Source organism: Chinchilla lanigera, unplaced genomic scaffold (genome assembly GCF_000276665.1).
Source record: "Chinchilla lanigera isolate Chin_1 unplaced genomic scaffold, ChiLan1.0 scaffold00056, whole genome shotgun sequence".
Classification (NCBI taxonomy): Eukaryota; Metazoa; Chordata; class Mammalia; order Rodentia; family Chinchillidae; genus Chinchilla; species Chinchilla lanigera.
In genome coordinates, this window is record NW_004955457.1 from 5,356,807 (window position 1) to 5,379,213 (window position 22,407).

General features: G+C 35.3%; 1 protein-coding gene across 1 annotated transcript in view; it reads left to right on the forward strand.

The window, feature by feature from the left end:
• The window catches only part of Kansl1l (KAT8 regulatory NSL complex subunit 1-like), a 91,143-nt gene that overhangs the window by 23,317 nt on the left and 45,419 nt on the right, over nucleotides 1-22,407 (forward strand). Inside the window, exons 3-5 of the mRNA XM_005396949.2 lie at nucleotides 4,441-4,582; nucleotides 15,785-15,982; nucleotides 19,959-20,080. Of these exons, the coding sequence (XP_005397006.1) occupies nucleotides 4,441-4,582; nucleotides 15,785-15,982; nucleotides 19,959-20,080 (462 nt within the window). The remainder of the gene's footprint in view (nucleotides 1-4,440; nucleotides 4,583-15,784; nucleotides 15,983-19,958; nucleotides 20,081-22,407) is intronic.

Here is a 22,407-nt window from a genome sequence, read left to right on the forward strand (position 1 = left end):
CTACGTAACCAGCTGTACTTACTTCCTTTAGCAGGTTAAGTGGTGACTATAAGCAAGTGAGATGGGAATTGAAGGCATTTGCTACCCTTTTGGGGACTGACTGGTCTCTCACTGCAGGAGGGGACTCCACTCACAGATGTGTTTGGCCTGGAGCCCCATGTTGTGGTCTGCATGTGATGGTCTGTGATCAGTTCAGCACACTTCAGAGAGATGCTGGGAGTCAATGTTCTTACTGGTCTGGCAGGCCAGACCTACAAACTAGTCGGTCTCTGCATATTCTGGGTATTCCTTAAATCTTACAGGTTTGCTATTCTACCAGCTATGTTCTGATTGGCTACACTGCACATTTTATTAGTTATTATAGTTATTGGCTACACTGTACATTTTATTAGTTAGTTATCATTGGTTACATAAATTAGTTACACAAACTATGTTTTTTCTTTAGGATGCCACAGGTGTTAATCTCCTTTCAGCAAGTCAATCATATGTTCATCTGTTGTATATTTACAGCCATAATTATTATTTTTTCCACCGTTATTGTTTTACTTTTTATTTTTATTTTTTATTAATTAAGTTTATTGCTACAATTTTAGGTATCATGATGATCACATTCATCATAGGGAATTTGTACCTGTACATGATATAACTTGATTTTTTCCCATTCCCTTACCACCCTTCAACCCCCTTTCCCTACTTACTTACAAAAGCTTTGTTTCCACTTCTTCCTTTTCTCATTTTTTCTTTTCCATTCCTTCCTTTCTCCCTCTCCCCTCCCTAGTTCTCCTTCCCATTTAAACATTTTCTCCCTATTTCACAATATCTGTTACACATTTTGGTCAACCATAATTATTTTTAAAGAAAACATTTTAAGCAAGGGGGCATTTTTAGTGGCAAGCCTGTCTACCACTTTTAAGCATAGCAAACAGATTTTATTCATTTTTATTAAAATGTGGGATACATAATTCATCTCATACATCACAAGGCTTTGGCATGATTTCATTTACTTGAATTTAATCTTGCATTTCTGTTTTTATATGTTAGTATAATTTAATGTAATGTATGAACATGAAAATAATTTTTATAATAGTAATTTCAGCATCAGAATATCTTTACCAGAAGTTCAAAATGAAGAATAAATGAATATTTTCTTTTTTTCTATTACATGTGATCATTAACCGGCTTGATAGCCACACCAAATTGCATATTATAGGTAAATTTTTCAACTGGAGCAGAACTTAATGAATACGTAAGAATATTTTTATTTTCCCATGTTTACTTCCATGCTATTCTTCTGCAAGTCTGTTAACTGTAAAATAAATCTTAAATCCAACTTCTTACCCATTTTATCCTTTTTACCTTCCAACATTTTTCTACTCCATACTATTTTCATAGTCAGTGTTTTAGTCAGAATAATTTATAGTGTGTCATAAATGAGCCTCCTGACCTACGTGGTTTAAGTCAGCAAAAGTGTAAAGCAGCTTACATGAAAATCCATTGTGGTTTGGACTGTGATCTTCCTCCTACTACAGTATAATAGTATGGTCTTCTTAGCTCTACTGTTTGTACTAGTGGATTGAAGATCCTTAAATGGACTAGAAATCACAGTGTCCTTTTTGTTCACAGCCTATTGGTCATTACTAATCACATGGTTCCAACCTAATTGCAAGGAAGTTTGGGAAATGTAGGGTAGGAGTGAAATATTTGGGGCCTATTATTTTCATCACAATTAGATTGTTTTAGTTACATTTTAATTAGTTTCTTCATTTTGTCTCACATACTCCTATCATACTTTCTCCACCTAATTTCCAAGTGCTTAAAAAAATAAATGTGTTACTGCTTTACCAATAGTTTTCATTTCACATTAAAATCCAAACTGTATACCTCTCATGTACAAGATACTGTGTGGTATGGTTCTTGCCTTCCTAAGCTTTGCGTTACTAAATACTGTCTATGTATAAATAATAAATTTTTAATTTGGCATTTTCTTCCATTTTGTCCATATCTGTGAAAGTATGATTTTTTTATTGTTTCAAATGTACAAAATCACAATAATGACTATTAAATAATAGTTAATGATACCAAGACAAATTCTAATATATATGATCTCTCCAATCACATTATGCCCAGCAAAAATCTTTTTATGAATAACTTTTTAAAATACGGATATAAAATCTTGGAGTAATAGATAAATACAAAGCTACAATAATTGTCTTCTGTTTACCTGACAGCAAATGCTCTCTTAAAGTAAATGCTTGGCTAAAGTCTAATATGAAAAATGTACTTTTATGTTTAAATGCATTTTTAAAAATAATAAATTTTAAGAGCACTTTTAGGTCATAGCAAAATTGAGTAAAATGTACAGAGTTCCCTTTTTTTTGTTTTTGTCTTTTTGAGACAGGGTCTCACTATGCAGTTCAGGCTGACCTTGAGCTCACTTTGTAGCCCAGTCCAGTCTCAAACTTGCAATGATCCTCCTGCCTCAGCCTCCCAAGGGCTGGGATTACAGGCGTGCACCACCACGCCCGGCTCTCAGAGTTCTCATATACTTTGATACCTACAAGTGCACAATTTCTTCCACTGTCAATGTCTAACACCAGAGTGGTGCACCATTGTTATGACTGATGAACCTCTGTTGACACATTATAACTCAAAGTACATAATTTACATTATGGTTCAGTTTTGGTGGTATATATCCTATGTTGTTTGGCAATAAGTAGACTTTTGCCAATGGTCTTATTTGAAACTTTCACTTCAAATTATTTTTAAAAATTAGTCTTTTAGGCTGGGGGTTTAGCTCAGTGGCACAGCGCCTGGCTGGCAGGTGCAAGGTTGTGAGTTCGATTCCTGGTACCAGAAGAAAAACAAAACAAACAAACAAACAATCATTCTGTATGTTTGGGGGCTGGGGATTTAGCTTAGCAGCACAGTGCCTGCCTGGCAAGTGCAAGGCCATGAATTCCATCCCTGGTACCGGAAAAACAACAACAACAACAACAACAAAAATTAGTCTTTTATGCAGTCATAAGAATGGCAATTGTTTGATTTTTAAATAGTCAAAATTTCCAGATTAATAACAACAATTATTTGAAAGCAGATTTATGGATAATAAAGGTTAACTAGAGCTCTGTAAATATGGTATAGTTACCATACAGTTTAAAATGTAGCAAAAGTGTATGCTTAATATTTCTGAGCTGTGTTAATTTTTCTGCTGTATTTCAGCTTACCAAAATAATGTTAAGAATGCATCTTTATGGTGTTAATTGATCATAGACATAATCTAGAAGTAGACTACATAAGATTTTTATAATGAAGCCATATGTTTATTTCTACATTTAAAATTTTTAAAGTTATTTACTAAAATATTCTGCTTTACCTTGAAGAATTGTAGACTTATTTCAGTTATACAAATCAGTAAGATCTTATTTATAACAAGAACTATTCCGTCAAAATGTTGTGCTGTAATATAGGATAATGTAAATGTTTTTCATGGTTTCTAGCAATGTGAAATAACATTTAATTCTGAAAAAATGGATTTTTAGAGTTTTTAAGCAAAGTTATATGTCTTGCCATTAAATAGTTATTTCCCATCAGTTTATTTGAAACATTTCCTTGGCAATTTATAACATACACATGTGCACAAATGCACACATACACACATCTGTAATTCCAAATAATTGTTTTCTACTTAAGATGGTTGAAATATTATATAAAGTAGCTAATCTGTAATCTCACAAACTATAGAGCAACTAGGAAGAGTTAGGATTCAATCTTTATTTTCAAATACACATGAAAGAATGGCTTTATATAATTCTTTTGTGATCTCTTGGTTGTGAATCATGGAAATCAGATTTTTAACAAGGTGTTTATCTTAAAAATCTCTCAAAGCTTGTATATTTGATGTAGTTATTATTTCAAATGTAGAAGAGCATATTTCTAACAGTTTTTGTCAGTTTCTTAAAATTGATTTTTATGAAGTCACCGAATAGTGATGCCTGTTTTAGTAAATGAAAATTACATATAATTAGGTTGAATACACTATAGTTTGCTGCATGGATGTAGACATAGTTCAAATGGTTTGATCAATACTTTCTAACTACTCACGCGTTAGACCTTACGAATCTGTTCTTACATTGTATTGGTATTATCATTCATGTTTGCTTTGCTGGCCCATCCCTATCTAAGTGTTTAGCATTAATGAAAAACTGTGGAAAGATTATCTTACTCCTGGGTTCACAATGTTGAATAAAAACAACTAATGGGGGTGGAATGATAAAGAAATTTCACTGCTTTTTTTGATAAGTCAACCCGTCATTCTTTCATGTAATTAGCTGTTTTGTAAAGGAAGTAGGATTTTATGCTAGGACTCAAGGAAGTTATTAAGCAGTCTGTGAGATCTTCACTGGCTTGTGTTTTGACTAACAGTGCTTTTCTTGTTCACAGTAACCGTAGTACTGAATGGAAGTGGCTTGTAGACAGAGCAAGAGTTGGCAGCCGATGGACGTGGCTTCAAGCCCAGATTTCAGAGCTAGAATACAAAATCCAACAACTAACAGATGTTCATAGGCAGATTCGTGCCTCCAAGGTATTGTCTATGTTTTATTTTTGTGAACATTGTTATTGTTTTAGTTCCATCACACATAATTTACAAAGTTTTATAAAATGTAGCAACTTATGTTAAGAATTTTGATACATGAGTTGCTATAAATTAAAGCTATCTTTCTAAAACCTTTTTGTATTTACGAAGATCATTTTATCAGGCTCTGAGTAATTTCGGCCTTCTTTACTGGATTCCAGTTAGTAGATACTACTATATTTCCTCATTTTTTAAAAAAAAACCTGGTCTTACTATGTTGTCCGGGTTGGCCTGAATCTTGTAGCCAAGGCTGGTCACAAACTCACAATCCTCCTGGGTCAGCCTGTGAAGGGCTGTGTGCCACCATGCCCACTTCCCAGATTTTTTTTGTTGTGGCAAAATACACATAACAAAATTTATCATTGAAATCGTTTCTATGTAACATTTTAGTAGCTCTAAATACATTTTTTCAGGAATGTTTTCATTGATTAAATATTTGCTATATTTATTCTTAAGCATTTTATTATTTTTGATACTACTGTAAGGGGAATTGTATTGTAATTTTGATAGTTCATTTTTAATATATAGAAATACAACTAATTTTTTTGTTGACTTTATATCTTTCTACTTTGCTAAACATATTCTAGGTTTTTTAGTGAAAAATTGAGAGTTTCCTACTCATAAGTTTCAAATCATCTGAAAAAAAGATAATTTTACTTCTTTCTTTACAATTTGGATACTCATTTATTTTCTTGTCTAATTACTGTGACTAAACTTCCAATGTTGAACGGAAGTGATGAAAGCAGGCATGCTTGCCTTGGTCACAGGAAAAGCCTTTAATCTTCTACCACTGAGGAAGATATTTCTTTCTGGAGGGTTTGTATGTATCTTTTATTACACTGAAGTAGTTTCTTTCTATTCCCAGATTGTCAGATTTTTTAATCAGAAAAAATGTGTTGAAGCTGGGCATGGTGCTGGGTATATTCACAGCTACTTTGGGAGAATAAGACAGAAGGATTACTTGAGACCAGGAGTTCAAGGGTAGCTTAGGCACCATAGTGAGACCTTATCACAAAATGAAAAAAGAAGTGCTAAATTTTGTGAAAAATATTTTTTTTTGCATTAGTTGAGATGATCATTTGGTTGTTTTCCCCATTTTTGTCAATGTGGTATGTTACACTGACCAGTTTTTATACTGAACCATAGTTGTACCATGGGAATTAATGCCACTTAGTCATGGTTTATAATCCTTTTAATGTGCTGCTAAATTTAGCCTGCTAGCTTTTAGTTCAGAATGTTTACATCATTGTTAATAAAAGATACTGGTATGTATTTTCTTTTCTTGTAGTGTCTTTACTTTGGTGTCAGAGTAATGCTGGGCTTAAAGAATATTCTTATCTCTTTGATTTTCTGAGGAAGTTACAAAGGATTGGTAGTTTTTTTGTAAATGTTCAGATTTAGAGGTGAAGCCATCAGGTCCAGAGCTTTACTTTCTCAGACTTTTGATTACTCATTCAGTCTTTGTATTAGTCAGGTTTACATCACTCTGATAAAACACTTGAGAAAGTGAACTTGAAGGGAGAAAGATTGGTTTTGTGTTCATGCTTCAGTAGTTTTGGTTTATGGTCCCTGGGCCTGTGGTAAGTCAGTACAACATGGCAGAGGGGCATGGCAGAAAAAGTGCTCCGCTCATGACGGCAGGAAGCAGAGGGAGGAAGGGAAGGTGAAGAAAGAGAGGGAGAGCGAGGGAAAGGACAGGAGGGAAAAAGAAGAGGTGGGAAGAAGAGAGAAGAGGAGGGGAGGGGAGAGGAGAAGGAAAGAAGGGAGGGAGAAGAGAAGGAGGGTCTAGGTCAAGATACATATAACCCTTCCAAAGCATGCACCCTGTTACCTGCTTCCTCTAAGTAGGGTGAACCCTACTTCCCTCATCTTCCAATAATGCCATCAAAGTATGACTGTATCCATGGATGAACCCACTGATAAGTCTGGAGTTCTCATGACTTCATGTTTCCCAAGCCTCATCTGTGAACGTTGCTGCCCTAGGGACTGAGCCTTCTACACATGAGCCTTGTGGGACAGTCCAGAACTGAACCACTGCAGTGTCCTCTCTCAGCTAGGCACAGGTCTGCCTAGCATTTGTTCCTTTGTGGTGTAGTTTTCATGGGGTTTGTGTTTCTCGGAATTTGTCCATTTTGTCTAAGTTATTTATGGTTTTTTCCATACTATTGTTTGTTATGCTCTATCATTCTTTTTATTTCTGTAGAATTAGTGGTAATTCTAATTTCATTTCTGATTTCAGCAATTTGAGTCTTCTCTCTTTGATGTCTTAGTCCATTCAGCTAACGACTTGTCCATTTTGTAGATGTTTTCAAAAGAACTTTTAGTGTCAGTGATTTTTCTGCATTGTTTTTTCTGTCATTTTAGTTTATCGAGGCTGTGATGTTTATTCTTTCTGTTAGATTTTGGTTTAGGTTGTTTTCCATTTTTTAGTTCCTTAATTTGTAAGTTAGGTTATTAATTTGAGAATTTAAAACATATGTTTATAGCTATAAATTCCCCCCTTAGCACTACTTTATTGTATCACATGAGTTTTGTTATGTTGCATTTTTATTTTATTCATCTGTAAGTATTTTCTATTTTCCTTGGTGATTTTTCTCTTTGCTTAATTGGTTATGTAAGAGTATGTTGTTGTTTAATTTCCACAAAATTGTGAAATTTCTATTTTTTTTCTGTTTCTGATATTTGCTTCATTTTTTTCTTTTGTGGTTGGAGAACACATTTTTAAAGATGCCTTCCATTTTACATCATTTAAGATTTAATTTGTAGCCTAACATGTGGTCTCTCCTGGAAAATGTGTCATGTATACTTGAGAAGAATATGCATGCTGTTGTTGGGTAAATTTTTGTATGTTTGTTAAAGCTAGTTAATTTCTTGTTTTAAATCTTCCATATGTTTACTTCCATCCATTATAGGAGTGGTTACAGGATTCTCCAACTATTATTTTAAAACTGTTGAGTTATTCCTTCAATGCTGTCAGTTTTTACTTCTGTTATATTTATAATTTTATATCTTCTTAATGTACTGAACCTTTTATTAATATATAATGTCCTATGTCTCTTTCAACTTTTTTTAATGTAAGGTTTCTTTTGTCTCACCTTAGTACAGCCACACCTACTCTCTTTTGGACTACTATTTGCATGGAATGTCTTTCCATTCTTTTTACTTTTCTTTCATTTGTGAGTTATTTGTAGACAGTGTCTACTTGAATTATGTATTTTTTAATCTATTCTGCCAATCTTTGTCTTCTTTTTTATTTTAAAGAGAAAAAAGATAAAAAATACACAGGTTAGTAGGACAGTTACAACAATTGATATATTGCGTATTGCTGGTAGTAGATATCTTGTCTAAATAATGTTAGCATAAACCTTTCCTTTTAATGAACTAAGAGAAACTAGTTGTATAACTGTCTTAACTACTTGTGTATATGTATATTTTTTCCCTTTCTTCCTTAGCATTTACTCCATTTACATTCAAAATAATTAATGATAAGGGTGAGTGCCTGTCATTTTGCTTTTGTTTTTTATATTCCTTTTAGCATTTTTTTACTAATTTCCTACATTACTGATTTTTGTTTAGTTCATTTTTTTCAGGGGGTGAGAAGGGAAGGAGGCAAGATGAAAGGGAAGGGAGATGGGAGGGAGGGATGGTGGAAGGGGAGGAGAAAGGGAAGATGGAGGGCAGGGGGAGAGGGAAGATGGGAGGAAGGGAAGATGGTAAGGAGGAAGAGAAGGATGATGGGAGGGAGGGACGATGGTAAGGAGGGAGAGAAGGATGATGGCAGGGAGGGACGATGGTAAGGAGGGAGAGAAGGATGATGGGAGGGAGGGAAGATGGCAAAGGAGGGAAGATGGGCAAGAGGGAGGAAGATGGCAGGGAGGCTTTAGTTGATTTTTCCTTTTGTGTATATTTTCCTTTTGTCTATATTCTGTAGCCATTTTCTTTGTGGTTACTGCAGGGATTACTTCTAACTTCATAAAATTGTAATATTCTTGAATGTACACCAGGATAACCTTAATAACACAGAAAATCTCTTATTCCTTTAGAGCTTTGTCACAGTTACAAGCTTATACTTTCTATGCCCCAAAACACAAGCCAATAATTCTTTTGATATTATTAGTCTCTTCAGTCTTGTAGAAAACAAGAAGTGGAGTTACAAGCCATTGTTATCAGAAAACTGGCGATTATGATTGTCCAGTTGTTTGCCTTTATTGAGACCTTTACTTCTTCCTACAGTTCTGTTACTATCTAGCGAGTTCTCCTTTGAGATCTCTCCATACTGTTTTCCACAGTAGTTACACTAGTTTACATTCCCACCTACAATGCAGCAGGGTTCCTTTTTCAGAATAGTTATCATCAAAAACAAACAGAGCTATGGTTTTTGAAGAGCACGCTGAGATTTGAGCTGCCTTTTCAGATCATACCTGTAACAATTAGAAAATCCTTCCCCCTCTCAGACAGAGAAGAAGAAAGTATTTGTTGACAGTTATGTTTTCAATAACTGCCTAAGTGATTATGATTTTAATCATTCTCTTCTCTGTAGTTTCCAAGAAAGGCAAAAGTGCTTGATTTGCAGGAAGTTTGATAAATATAAACTTTCTTATACATTGTCAAGTTCTGTTGGACATTTATTTTGAGGTGTTTTGAAGATGTTGGAAATGAGATAGTAGAGGCAGATTTCCAAGAGAATAAAGATTTGCAGTTATTTTAATGGAAAATGCAGTAAGTCTGTTATAATATTGTAAAAATTTTAAGATAAAATTTATAGTGCTGTCCTTCCTTTTCTATTTTCTAATGTTTCACCTTTATTCTTTCACACATTGTTAGGTGTCTAATATGTGCTTGGACTATTTAGTGGTGAATAAAAACTTGCAATGTTCTTCCATTTTTAGGGATTTCATTTTAATAAGGATAAAATTAAGCAATGATTACACAAATAAATGCTATTTTAATTCCAACCAAGGGAATATTAATGTACTATTTCCCTAGCTTAAAAGTACATTGTTTCCCCCCAAATTATAGGCTGCTTAAATCTTGAAGTATGGAAAATTATAGGGTGCTTGAAATTGAAAGTACATTTTCCCATAGAAGCAGTGATACAAAGAGCTCTCATGCAATCCTATGAAGTCCTATTTAATCTAAATGGTACTAAATATATGTTTATAACTTTGTTTTTCTGGGAAACGTCTTTCAACATAGTGGGACTGTGGACCTCTGAAGATAATATAGTATTATCAGATTGACAGAGTGCACTGAAAATGTTTCAGCTGTATGAAAATGTTTCACCTTAGTGAAGGGACGTGATCAGAGTCGTTGAATTAGGTAGTTAGTCCAGCTCCACCTAAGGTGTGCACATTAGCAAAGATTCATATGCTTTGCGCTGTTACATATTTAAATTCAGATCAGAAGGACAGAGATATAAGTAGCTGAAAGTTGATGTTATGTCCAGTGGTGCATGTTTAGTAGGACATGGAAAGATATAGAAAAAGCATGAAAGAGACTATTGGGGAAAGAAGTTCAGAGCAAAGGAGAAAAAGAAGCAGTGTGATATTTCAGGCTTCTGGAGAATAAATAGTAATTTTCTTGATGGGGTGATTGAACCACAGGAAAGAATTCCTTTAAGGTTTGAAGGTAGAAATAGCATAATCAATTTCAGGCATGACAAGGCAGCATGGTATTCAGAGCAGCACATACTGAGAGAGAGGAAACTAAGAAAGTGGTGAATACTGTTAGTACTTTGTAGGATATGGCAATGGTATTTGTAGGAAGGTAGGTAAAAGAATGACAGAAAACCTTATTTGAGAGAACCATGTTGAAGAAGTTTCCTAATGGAAATTTTATTTTTAATTACCATAGTTATTTTTTCCATTGTTTACTTTTCCTTTACAGGGACCTTCAGTAATAATAATTTCTTAATCCTTTAAAATCAACAGATAGTTTCTTCTCTTTGATAATTTTTTAACAAAAGTAATAGCACATGCATTTTTATAACAAATAGAATCTTAAAAATTAGTTAAGTATAAATTGATTTGTAAATTTTCAAGAAAGTAGGTTCCCAGTTAAATTGATGACTAAGATTTATATTTGTATTTACACAATTTGGTTCACATTCCTTTGACTTGACAAGGATATTTTAATGTTCTGTACATTCTAAGCAATACTGTATACGTGCTGCTTGAATGTTTTATGAAAATGTTTGACGACATGGTTTATAATGTTTATTGGAATAAATTATTTTAAGGAAAAAATCTAAACTTCCCAGTAATAATTTATATAACTTTATTTTTTCTTAGTTCATGATAGATGTGGATCTGGTCCTCTGGTCTCTTAAAGTAGTACTCTCAGGGCTGTAGTGTAACTCAGTGATAAGAATGCTTGTCTAGCGTGCAGGGATTCTTGAGTTAGTTTCTCAGGACTGGAGAAAAATAAATAACCAAACCAAAGCAAAACAAAACAATGAAATCTTGTTGTTTACTGTATGGAAAATGCCAGGCAATTATACTGTCATACATAATAGGCATTTTCATACTTCCTCCTTGCATTTTTTATGAATTAATCAAAATGTTTAGTTTATTTATAGTGTACACGAGCTATTATTATATTGAATGGAAAAAAACAGCACTTGATTTGCTCTTACAGTTTCTTGAATTATTGTTAAAAAAATATTGAAAGATAGCTTATACTATCTTGAATCAGAAGATATTTCAAAAACAAAAGGATTTTCTTCTCAGTTAAATTAGAAATAAAGGGAAGGGAAAGAGATCGAGAGATACTATTTTGTATATTTCCTGTTTAAGTAAGTCTCCCGGAAGAGGAGCAGGAAACATCCTGAATATTGCTGAGTATACCCACAAGTTTTAGGTCTTTAAGTTATCGTTTGCTCTTTTGCTACACTTCCTATGGCCTAAATTTTATTTAAATTTTTAGAGAGGAGAAAAGAACAGCTCTTAGCAGAATCCCTTGGTTATTCTTTATCAACATATTGCAATTTTCCTTGTTTTCCTTTCTGCATCTTAAGCTTTCCACAAGTAAATAGCTTCTCATTTTCAGAAAAACATTGTGACAGTTTTTTCTTGCAAGAGACACTAGCTACCCAATTGCTTTTAGATTTCTGTTATTCTGTAAGAGTTGTGCCTTCCACATTTTCAGTTGTATATTTTGGGTGTTTAAAATTTTCCACTTAAGTTTTGCTTAAAATTAGCTTTGGTGACTTTATGTGAGTAATAAACATGTTGCTTAGGCAATTATCTTTTCACACGTTTTTTTCCTACAAGGAACCTGAGATATGGGATGGGGTTAGGGCATCTCTCCAGGGTTACTGGAAACCAGGTGCCTTCTCTGGATCAGGTGATTTGCTTTCACTTTTTCCTAGAGTTTTCACTTATGTCCAGTACTGTACATGTCTCATTTGTCTAAAATAAATTGAGATCTTTCTTACCTACCTTTATTCTATCATAGTGTTATAATATCTAGGATATTCTAGTATCTAAAATATCCTAGTATCTGCAACTATACTGCTCTTTTCTTGGCCAGTGATATAGCTATGCAGCACAGCACCTGCCTGGCAAACACAAGGTCCTGAGTTTGATTCGCGATACCTGCCCCCGCCAAGAAAAAAATTCTATTCCATTTTTTTTTTTTTTTAAGAGCAAAGCCTTACTCTCTCTCTTTTCCACAAAATATTTATTTATTTATTTTTTATTTTAAAGAGTAAAAGAAGGATAACATAATAATGGGGGGGCTTACCAAATTACAGACAAAGTGGTAGGAAATTATCAATGGTTATTGTTTCACATATTGTTATCTACAAGATAATTTCTCAGGAAAAGAAATAGACAAATAATAGTGAGTTACAGACAAAAGAGGTAGGAGATTATCAATAGTTGTTGTACTATACTTTGGTATCTTCAAAGTGGCTTCTAAAGAAAATAAATAGAGCTATACATGAGTGACCTATTGAATAATCATTAACTTTTCTCAATGGTTGTTGTAGGAAACACATAATGATAGACATGCATCCATTTATGAAATAGGATAGGAACAATACAAACATTGCAGAGTTATGGATAGATTAGTAGGAAAATATCAATGGCTGCTGTAATACATGGTGGTATCTTTGAAGTGGTTTCTCAGGAAGACAGAGATATGCAAGAAGGATCTAACAAGTAGTTACAGCCTAAGGGTTGTCAAAAATCAAGTGAGCCGTCTGGGGCCAAAGCCATTTTTTGTAGCGTTTTCTCTCCAGCCTCCCATCGCATTGGGACCCAGCAACCAGTTAGTATCCTCTCCCCAACTGTCAGCACAAGCAGCAGGAATCCTGCTGCAGACTTCTCCGGAGCTCCACCACAGCCTGTACTGTCAGGGGAAGAATGGCTTCCAGTGAGTCTCTGCAGGTATTGTGCAAGGTCCTCCTGGTTTACAGCTTCCGAGCAGCTCTCATGACCCCAGTCCACAGGACTTCTGACTCCTCGGGCTTAGTGTGCATTCTCATGTTCTCTGAGTCCTTGTTCAGCAGCTGCTCCTCTGCTGACTCTGGACATGTCTGGTTCTCAATGGCAGGAGCAAGAGTGGCCCGTTGTATGGCACACAGTCCCAGGGATTTCTCCGTGTTTGAATGGTTCACACACATCCATGGGTGGGCATCTGCAGCCCGTGCATGGTGGGCCAATTGTGTCATTGTTTCTCTGTGTCGTGGTAGTTCTCAATTGAGCAGCTGCAGGGGCCCTCCCCCCAGGCACCTGTGAGGCAGGAAGCGAGCCAGCCAGAAGAGCAGCGCTCCCCGCCCCGTGGCTCCCCGTGCGCTGCAGGCGCTCCCTCAGGGCACCTACAAGGCAGGAAGCGAGCCAGCCAGAAGACTGGCCTCCACAAAAGATTTAATCTTCATCTGTTTCTTCAGTTTTTGGATTGACATGGGCAAAGACATGGCAGCTCACAGACCACTCTTATCGTATGTTGACAGTTTTTGTCCTGGGCAACACTTTAAGGAAAAAAATAGATTATAAAATAGGCTGCGAATGTCTCCCTGGCAGAATTTTTTTTTGTTTTTGGTTTTTCTCCGGTACCGGGAACCGAACTCACTACCTTGTGCTTGCCAGGCAGGCACTTTGCTGCTGAGCTAAATCCCGAGCCCCTCCTGGCAGAATTTTTAAAACATTCTTGACTGAGCTAAATGTTGCCGGCTCTTTATTTATCAAAAGGCAGTATCACAAAGGTTTAGAAAGAAGGCTTTTGAAATCCAGGATAGATTTTTCCATGGCAGTAATATCATAACTATGTGTTATGAAATAGGTCTAATCTGCAGCAAACTTGCCAATAGTATAAATCACAAGGGAATTATAATTAATTTGATATGATGAACTCATGTTTAATTTTAATTTAATCGATTATAGTTACATTGATATGATGAACTCTTGAGTTTCTATTTCATGCAGATACTTACATAAAAATACCTAGTGAAAGCCTTGTGGAAATTTTCTTGAATGGGTACCTGCAGTGTTTTCCGAGATGGATGATACTCCACCTGTCATATCTACTTTAATTTCTAAAATATCAAATGAAATAAGAACTTCTTTTGGATATGTTTCTTCAGATTTCTTGATGGTTATATTTGTATATTCTAAGAAAAGTTAGTGAGATCAACAATGGATCCTTTTCTCTTTGGAAAAGTCAACATATTAGCATTACTATAAATGTAGATTTTTAAGAATTATAGTATAGTACTCTATACATAGAGTAACTAAAATGCATAAATAACACATTATTATATATAGTTGGTTTCCTCCTTATAAATTGGACTTAAACATGATATAGGGTGGCCCATATCAGTCATTTAATTTGTTCCATTCTTATGTTAATTATATTAATAAACTTATGTTAATACTTTTAAGTATTTCCATTCAGAACCTATTTAGCCACATTAATAGTTTAATACTTCTTTAACTAGCTATAGGAGCTTATTAGTTGCTTTATATGTGCGCATATACAACTGCCACCGTATCTTTTTTAGAGGGAGGGCTAGTAGAATGGGTAGAAGTTTTATGATGAGAACCTACCATGACACAGTTAAGATCATATTTGAGGGGCTGGGGAATTAGTTCAGTGGCACAGCGCATGCCTGGCAAGCTCAAGGTTGTGAGTTCGATTCCTGATACCAGAAAACAAAAACAAAAACATCATATTTGTACACTCCTTCTTCCTCTTTCTTTCCTATTCCCATTGCCCCTAAGGACCTAATGTTGCAAACCATTGGGAGGAGAAAGCTGGGGAATATGAGGAAACTGAGCAAATCAGCTAAGGAATGCGTGTGTGTGAGTAGGGGGAAATACAAAGGCACGTAGAGCCCTTCTCATTCTTTTAGTTCATTACATTCCAGAAAATACCCTATCAAAGTTGAAAGCCTGTGCCTTTCTTACTAACACAACTACCCCATAAGCAGCAGGAACTGTCTCTCACTGGGCATTCCTGCCCATGCTTGCTGGTTTTAGCAATAGGGGCCGGCTCATAGTGACGCTCTCAGAGGAGTTAGTATAGAGTTAGATTGTTATTTGGATGTTCGTAAGATCGATATTTTAATTTATAAAGTTCATTTTCATACAGAACTCAAATAGAAATACTTGTAACCAAGCGCAAGGTCGTGAGTTCGGTTCCCCGGTACCAGAGAAAAACCAAAAGAAAAAAAAAAAAAGAAATACTTGTAACCAAAAGATCAAAGGATTATAATAAGAAATGATTTGAATTTTGGTCTAAAATGTCCTTATTCTGAGTATGAGCCTTTAATTGTATTCTAAATATATCATGCTTTTAATGCTAATGTTAAAAACCAATAGGAGGGGGCTGGAGATTTAGCTCAGTGGCACAGCACCTACCTGGCAAGCGCCAGGTCGTGAGTTCGATTCCCGATACTGGGAAAAAAAACCAATAGGAGCATGTGCTTACATTGTGACAGTGTATTACAAGCCCACACAGTCATCCAGTGTTATTTTAACCACACATCTTAAATTAGCCATTTTCTAAAGTTAAATTGTACTTTTAAGTGTGTGTTTTAATTATTTACAGGGGATACTAGGATGCCCAATTCCATGTGCACTCTAGCATTAAAGCTGATTTAGTAATCAATTTGCTATCAATTCACCCCTTTCATTGCTATTTATCTAGGGCATAGTGATCCTAGAAGAAAGTAAGCTTCCAAAAGATATTCTGAAAAAACAAATACAGTTTGCAGAGCAAGCAGCTTCATTAAACACTACAGAGAATCTTCAGGTTCCCCAGAGAAGTCAAGAGCCTTTACCAGAACAAGATTTTGAAATGTCACCAAGCAGCCCAACACTTCTTCTTCGAAACATAGAGAAACAGGTAAAGTCAGAGTTAAGTGTACAGGTATTGAAATGGCATTTTACTGATTTTATAAATTATTCAAATAAATGTCATTGTATGTGTGTTTGTCTTTGATATGGGGAAATGAAGTTGGCTACTTGACACTGCATACAATTTAAATATTTGGTATATATATATATGGTTTACCTCTATTATATTGATACAGTTAAAAATTATTTAAATTAGTATGGAAAATTCTTTCTGAACAAAGCTGCTCATCATTGGACTTTTTTCAGGAGGAAAGAACAGTGGTTAATGTTTGACTAGTGGATTGAAACTCTCAGTGAAAAGTAATAATGGAATATGAGTTTCTTCATCAAAATGGTGTGGAAAGTCAAAGAAGGCCCTAATAGACTGCTTTAATTCCAGACCCTCGCCTGGTCTGTAATCCTATTATGGATGACTGTACAAGTTGCAGTATTTTGCAGTATCTGTGTCTCTCTCTATCTGTCCTTTGCAGCTAGGGAGAATCTGCCAGAGCACAGCCAGTCTTGACCACAGCCGCATGATCACCTGCTATCCTGGGAAATAATACAGTCAACCCTGTCGACATCTAATTTTCCTGAATTTCTCTAATGTAAACTGTTAAGTAATTTAGTACTGGATTCCTAGTAAACTAAAACACTGCATAAATTCTCATATTTGGTAGAATTACAATTGCTTAGTTTTCGTTTCTTATGTAATCACAGCACTTTTGTGAATATTTTGTACTTTGGGAAGTTACTTCGTAATCACCTGATGTTCAGTTGGGATGCACCCTAACGACGGAGCAGTGGTGCAGATCAGCGTTGGTTACCCTCACACTCTCTTCTCTGTGCACCTCTTCCCCTCGTTCCATACGCTCAGTCCCTCTCACTTACACATTGGTTGCTTCTTACTCTAGAATGATTCATTTGCTTTCTCAGACCAACTGTCTCCACCTGTTGGCCGTTAGTTATGTATTGGAAAGTCAGCTGATAAATTAGTTCTCTTTCCCCCACTCCCTCCCCTTTCTCCTCCTCTTCCTCTTCTTTCTCCTCACTCCTTTCCTCCTCTTCCACTGCAGACTGAACCAACCTTCTAACTGAGCTACACCCTCAGCCCTTTATTTTTATTTTTCATTGTAAGACCAGGTGTTGCTAAGTCACTAAATTGCCCAGGCTAGGCTTAGACTTTTGATCCATTTATCTCAGCCTCCCCAAATGTTGGAATTGGCACATGTGTGACCGTGCTCAGCTTAAATTAGTAAGTAGTACAGTAAATTCTAGAGGAGTTTTCATGTTTAAAAGACTTCCTGTATTTTGTTTTCTCTCCTTGGTTTGATCAGTTTTGTTGGACCTGAGATAATATCAGAACTGGCTGATTTGTACAGTGCAAAATGCAACTGCAGACCCCTTTATTGAAAATATTTATTAGGAATTTAAAGACAGTGATAGCAGACCACTAAGCAGCACAAGACCCTTCTAAGCATAATCCAGTGCTTCTGCACAAGTTGCAAGGCTAGCATAGGCCCTTTCCCATCACTGAACATGATACCTGACAGCCACCTCTTGAAGGAGGAGCGGTCTATTTTGGCTCCTGGCTTCATTTCATGGTCAGTGGGCTCTAAGGCAGCCAGAGGCTGGCGGAGGAACATGACAGAGGAAAAAGTTACTCAAAGTATGGCAGCCAGGGTGCCAATGAAAACATAAATGTACTGTTGAGTTGTATACTGAAATTATTTTAAAAATATAACTGATTTGTAAGATTACTACTTGTATTGTAATTTTTTTTATAAATAAAATGATGCCTTGTTTTAGTACTTCAGATGATTTAAAATAAATTTCACTACTGGTATATTTTCATTAAAAATCTTGCTATCCATATGTATTTTTTTTTACTTAAAATTATTTTTTCTTTTCAGAGTTCAAGTTATGTCCCTCCTAATTTTACTTTTTTTTTTAATTGTGGTACTTTTATTTTTTGTTTTCTTTTGTTTTTGTTTTTTTGCTGGTTCCAGGAATTGAACTCACAACCTCATGCTTGCCAGGCAAGCACTGTGCTGCTGAGCTAAATCCCCAGCCCCCTACTTTTCTTACTGTAATTTTTATGGTCAATTTCCTACCTCATATGTGGGTTATGGTGTATGAAATTGGGCCAAAGTTTCTGGTTGTTTAGGTAAAGCCAGTTGTTTAAATTCTGTCTGAGACAGTTATCACACACTTGACCAGTGATGTCTGCGGGCTTAAGAGCTTTATGATGATGTATTTGAAGGTAGAACAATGAAAACAGTGTTTTTATGTTGCAGACTAGAAAATGATGTACTTCATTAATTTAATTGAATAAACTAATGAGTACTTGATAAACGAATAAATAATTTATTGGTATTGATGAATTTGAAAATGAACTTTAATTGGAAAAGTATCTGTTTAACAATTTTGAAAATGAACTCATTAACTCATTTTTCTCCTAAGAAAATAAATGATGAAAACATTGCAGGATTTTTCTCATGAAAGAAATTTTTAAGGACTCAGATATTAGGTTAGGTTATACCATATTCTTTATCTCATTATTTCTAATAACATGTTATTAGTTTCATGCAAATGAAGACTTTAAAAATAATTATTTAGCAGGCTCACATAAATGTAATATTTTGCTGTTAATGAAAATTGTAACAGAGGTCTGCATATAATTTGCAAAACAAAATCACACTATATCAAGGAAGAGAAACTAGTTTTAGATAATTTATGTGCATAACTTTATTAAAACGTGTGTATTATTGTGCTTACATTCATGCTTGTATATACTCAGTAAACTTAGAATGATATATATACCAACAAATTAACAATAGTTTACTTTGTAATATGAGTATAAGTGACACTTCTATTCTGGTACTCAGGATTGAACACAGGCTTTCATGCTGAGCTACTCCCCAGCCCCCAGCATTCCCCTCCCGCAAAACCCTGGTCTTAAATTTTTGGGGGGCCTTTTTTTTTTTTTTGAGATAGGGTCTCACTATGCAATTCAGGCTGGCCACCTCACTTAGTAGCCCAGGCTGGTCTCAAACTCGCAACAGTCCTCCTGCCTCAGCTTCCCGAGTGCTGGGATTACAGGTGTGCACCACCATGCCTGGCTCCCTGGCTTTAATTTTAAGACAGGTCTTGCTAAGTCAGTAGGTTTCCCAGGCTGCACTCAAATTTGTCCTCCCCTGGCCTCAGGCTTCCAAAGTGCTAGGTACTCTTTTCATTTTTAAAATTTGTATACATTTTCTAATTTTTCTACCACAAGCATGGGTTACATATATAATGAAATGCAATTTTTTGTAGAAATACACAGTTTCCATTTATGTGACTTTTATTAAAATGTTCTGATTGTTTTGACAGTAATTTAAAAAATTTTACATATATTTAAGTTTGGGATAAAGGTCAATGAATGTCTTGAGTGCTCTTCCTAAAAAAACAAAAAAAACAAACAAAAACAAAAACAATTTTTTTTGAAGTGAGGAAAGTATTGAGCAACAGTGTGGTTAAAATTAGGCCTAAATTTGGATCCCAGCTCTATTGCTTCTCAGCTTTATATCCCTTGTTCATCTACTTAATTTCTCTTTCTTTTCTATAATTTCATCTACTTACCATTAGTAGTGATATCAATAGGTATTTATAAAAACAGCTATGAGTTTTTATTATTAATTTTGTCATCTCAAGGGAAATATGTAGATGTTTATAGCTGGTTTCAGATGTTCTAGAGGATGGGATTGGTAGATAAAGAAATCATTAAAAAAGGATATGGAAAATGGTGGGTACTTTAAAATACAGGTTTGTTTGTAGTAAGTGGAGAAATCAGTGTGATGTAAATCGTATTTGTAGATTAAATATTTATGAAAACATACTCATTTGTATGTTTTGAGAGACAGTAAGTGTTGAAGAACCACTGCAGGTCTGAGAGACAGCGCCATCTCTTGGCCAGGAGGAGTATAACGCTGATTGTCTCCTTGCAGAGTGCTCAGCTGACTGAAATCATCAACAGTTTGATTGCACCTCTCAACTTATCGCCAACTTCATCACCCCTGTCCTCGAAATCCTGTAGCCATAAATGTTTCACTAACGGCATTTCCCGAAGGTAGGTATCCGAGAGATAGGTGTGCTTCTCAGTTTAGCTATGCTTATTTTATTTTGTTATAGCTATTATAGCTATTTTTTCTTTTGTGTTCAGAGCTACTAGACTACAGTCAATAGACATGGGTACAGTTTTAGAGAGTAGCAAATTAATTAAGTAACAATAAAGCTAGGAATAAAGGAGAAAGTTTTCTTGGAAATTTTATGATGTTTCTGAAAAAGCATACTAGTGATAAGTTTTGTTATAGAAGTACTGCCTTATTTATTATACTTTCCATTTTGTTTCTTTTGTATTCTTGAGCTCCATGCTCTCCTTGTAGTAGATTAAAAAAAAAGAAACATATCCTGGGACATAATTTGGGCACAGAAGATTGGCATATGTTATCAATAAAATTCTAATCTTTTAGTCAATTATTTCATATCTTAACTTGCATCAATTTTTTTCTAAATGTAATTGATAAAATAGTTTTTGCAATCATCAATTTCTTTTATATATTGTCTCATCAAAATATGTATTCTATGAATTCTAATCCTTTTTGAGAACAGCATTTGTTCAATTTCGTTTACTTTTCTCTTTGAACTTTTCCTTTTAAAAATGCAACTTGACAGTATACTAATAGAATACCATTTGTGTGTCATTTAATTTTTTTCCAAATTGTTATAATTTTAGGTCCTTTGATTTAATTACCATAGAGGTCTAAGGGTAATTTTGTATTGGAAGTTATTTATATGAATAATGTGATACTTTTAATATAGAATAAGAGCAACATTGATGCCATAGTGAAAGACATACATTCTCAATAATATTAGTGGATAAGTCTTAAAATAAAAATGCTATTATTTGATTTTTATATTTCTTGGTATTTTGAAAGTCTAATTTTTAGTATTTACAGTTTTATTTGTACTTGGTCATGTAGCTTTTACTTTGAGGGCAGTTCTTGTATTGATTTGCTTCATTTTTTGACTTTGTATGCATTTATTACATCACTGATGATTCATTTTGGAAGTAAAGATGCTCACATGGCATACAGAGCATCTATGATATCCTCACTTTTAATTAGGAGAGTAAGTGAAGTATAAATCGAGCCATAAAAAGGCGTATGAGTATTGTGATTGGAAGATAACTGCATTATATTTTGTTTGCCTAATCAAGAATGACACTATTACATATATACTTACATGAATACATGTGTATTTTTGTTTAAGCATACAGCTGGTTTTTTATATCTGTGCATTCCACATGCCTGGATGCAACGAAACCTTGCCGACATTATCTTAAAAGACGCATCTGTACTGAACATGTACAAACTTTTTCTTCTTGTCATTATTCTCTAAATATGACATAATCATTTTCATGGCATTTACATTAGATATTATGAGTAATTTAGAGATTAGTTAAAGCATATGGGAGGGGAGCCAGAGGGTGGAGGGACAACTGGCTGCAGATCAGTGTCTGCAGGACTTGGAATCAAGAACCTAGAAAACTACTACTTAGTGTGGAACAAGAGAAGTGCTCCAAGAAGAAGGAGCCAACAAGAGAGCTAAAAATCACAGAGTAACAGAAGACAGCTCAGAGAAAAGAATGAAGCAATGTGGAAGGCTTAGAAAACTGTGAAAGCCTGGAGGGGGCCCGTGGGCTCACTGATAAATAAGGGGCGGGCGGTGCTACCTCAGGAACAACTCACGGCTCTTGTAAACTATAAGCACATTGTAGAGTTTTACTCTGAAAGTGATTCTTTGCATGGCAGGATATCTTTGGACAAGAAGTCCACAGTGGTGCACACAATATCTGAAACTAGTATAAGCAGGAGCCATTTTGAGCAAGGGTTTATTGTTTAACACTAAGCTACACCAGGAACCAGAAGTCACAGAATAGCCACATTTCAGGGTCTCTGGGGTGACCATACCACAGTGACCGGTGAGAGAGGGCCACAAGAGACAGTCGTGGGGGGCGTGGCTAGTCACAGATCCCCTGAGAAGTGTAAGTAGCTGGGAGCTTATGTTATGGAAGACACTATGGGTGGCAGGACCCCTCTCTGTGGTAAGAAGTTGAGCCCATGATATGTGCATTTTTCTTTTCTTTTTTTTGGTACTGGGAATTGAACTCAGGACCTTGCTCTTGCCAGGCAGACGCCTGTGCCGCTGAGCTACACCCCTGGCCCTGATATGTGCATTTTAAGGGGGCTGGCTGGAAAGTTCTGAGATTCAGTGCAGTGGATCATTTGACTCCCCTCGCTACCACCTTCCAGCACAGAACTCTGGCCTGTTTGCTTTATCCACCCACCACCACCATGCTTAAGAATATACTTCTTTTTTTTTTTTTTTTTTTTT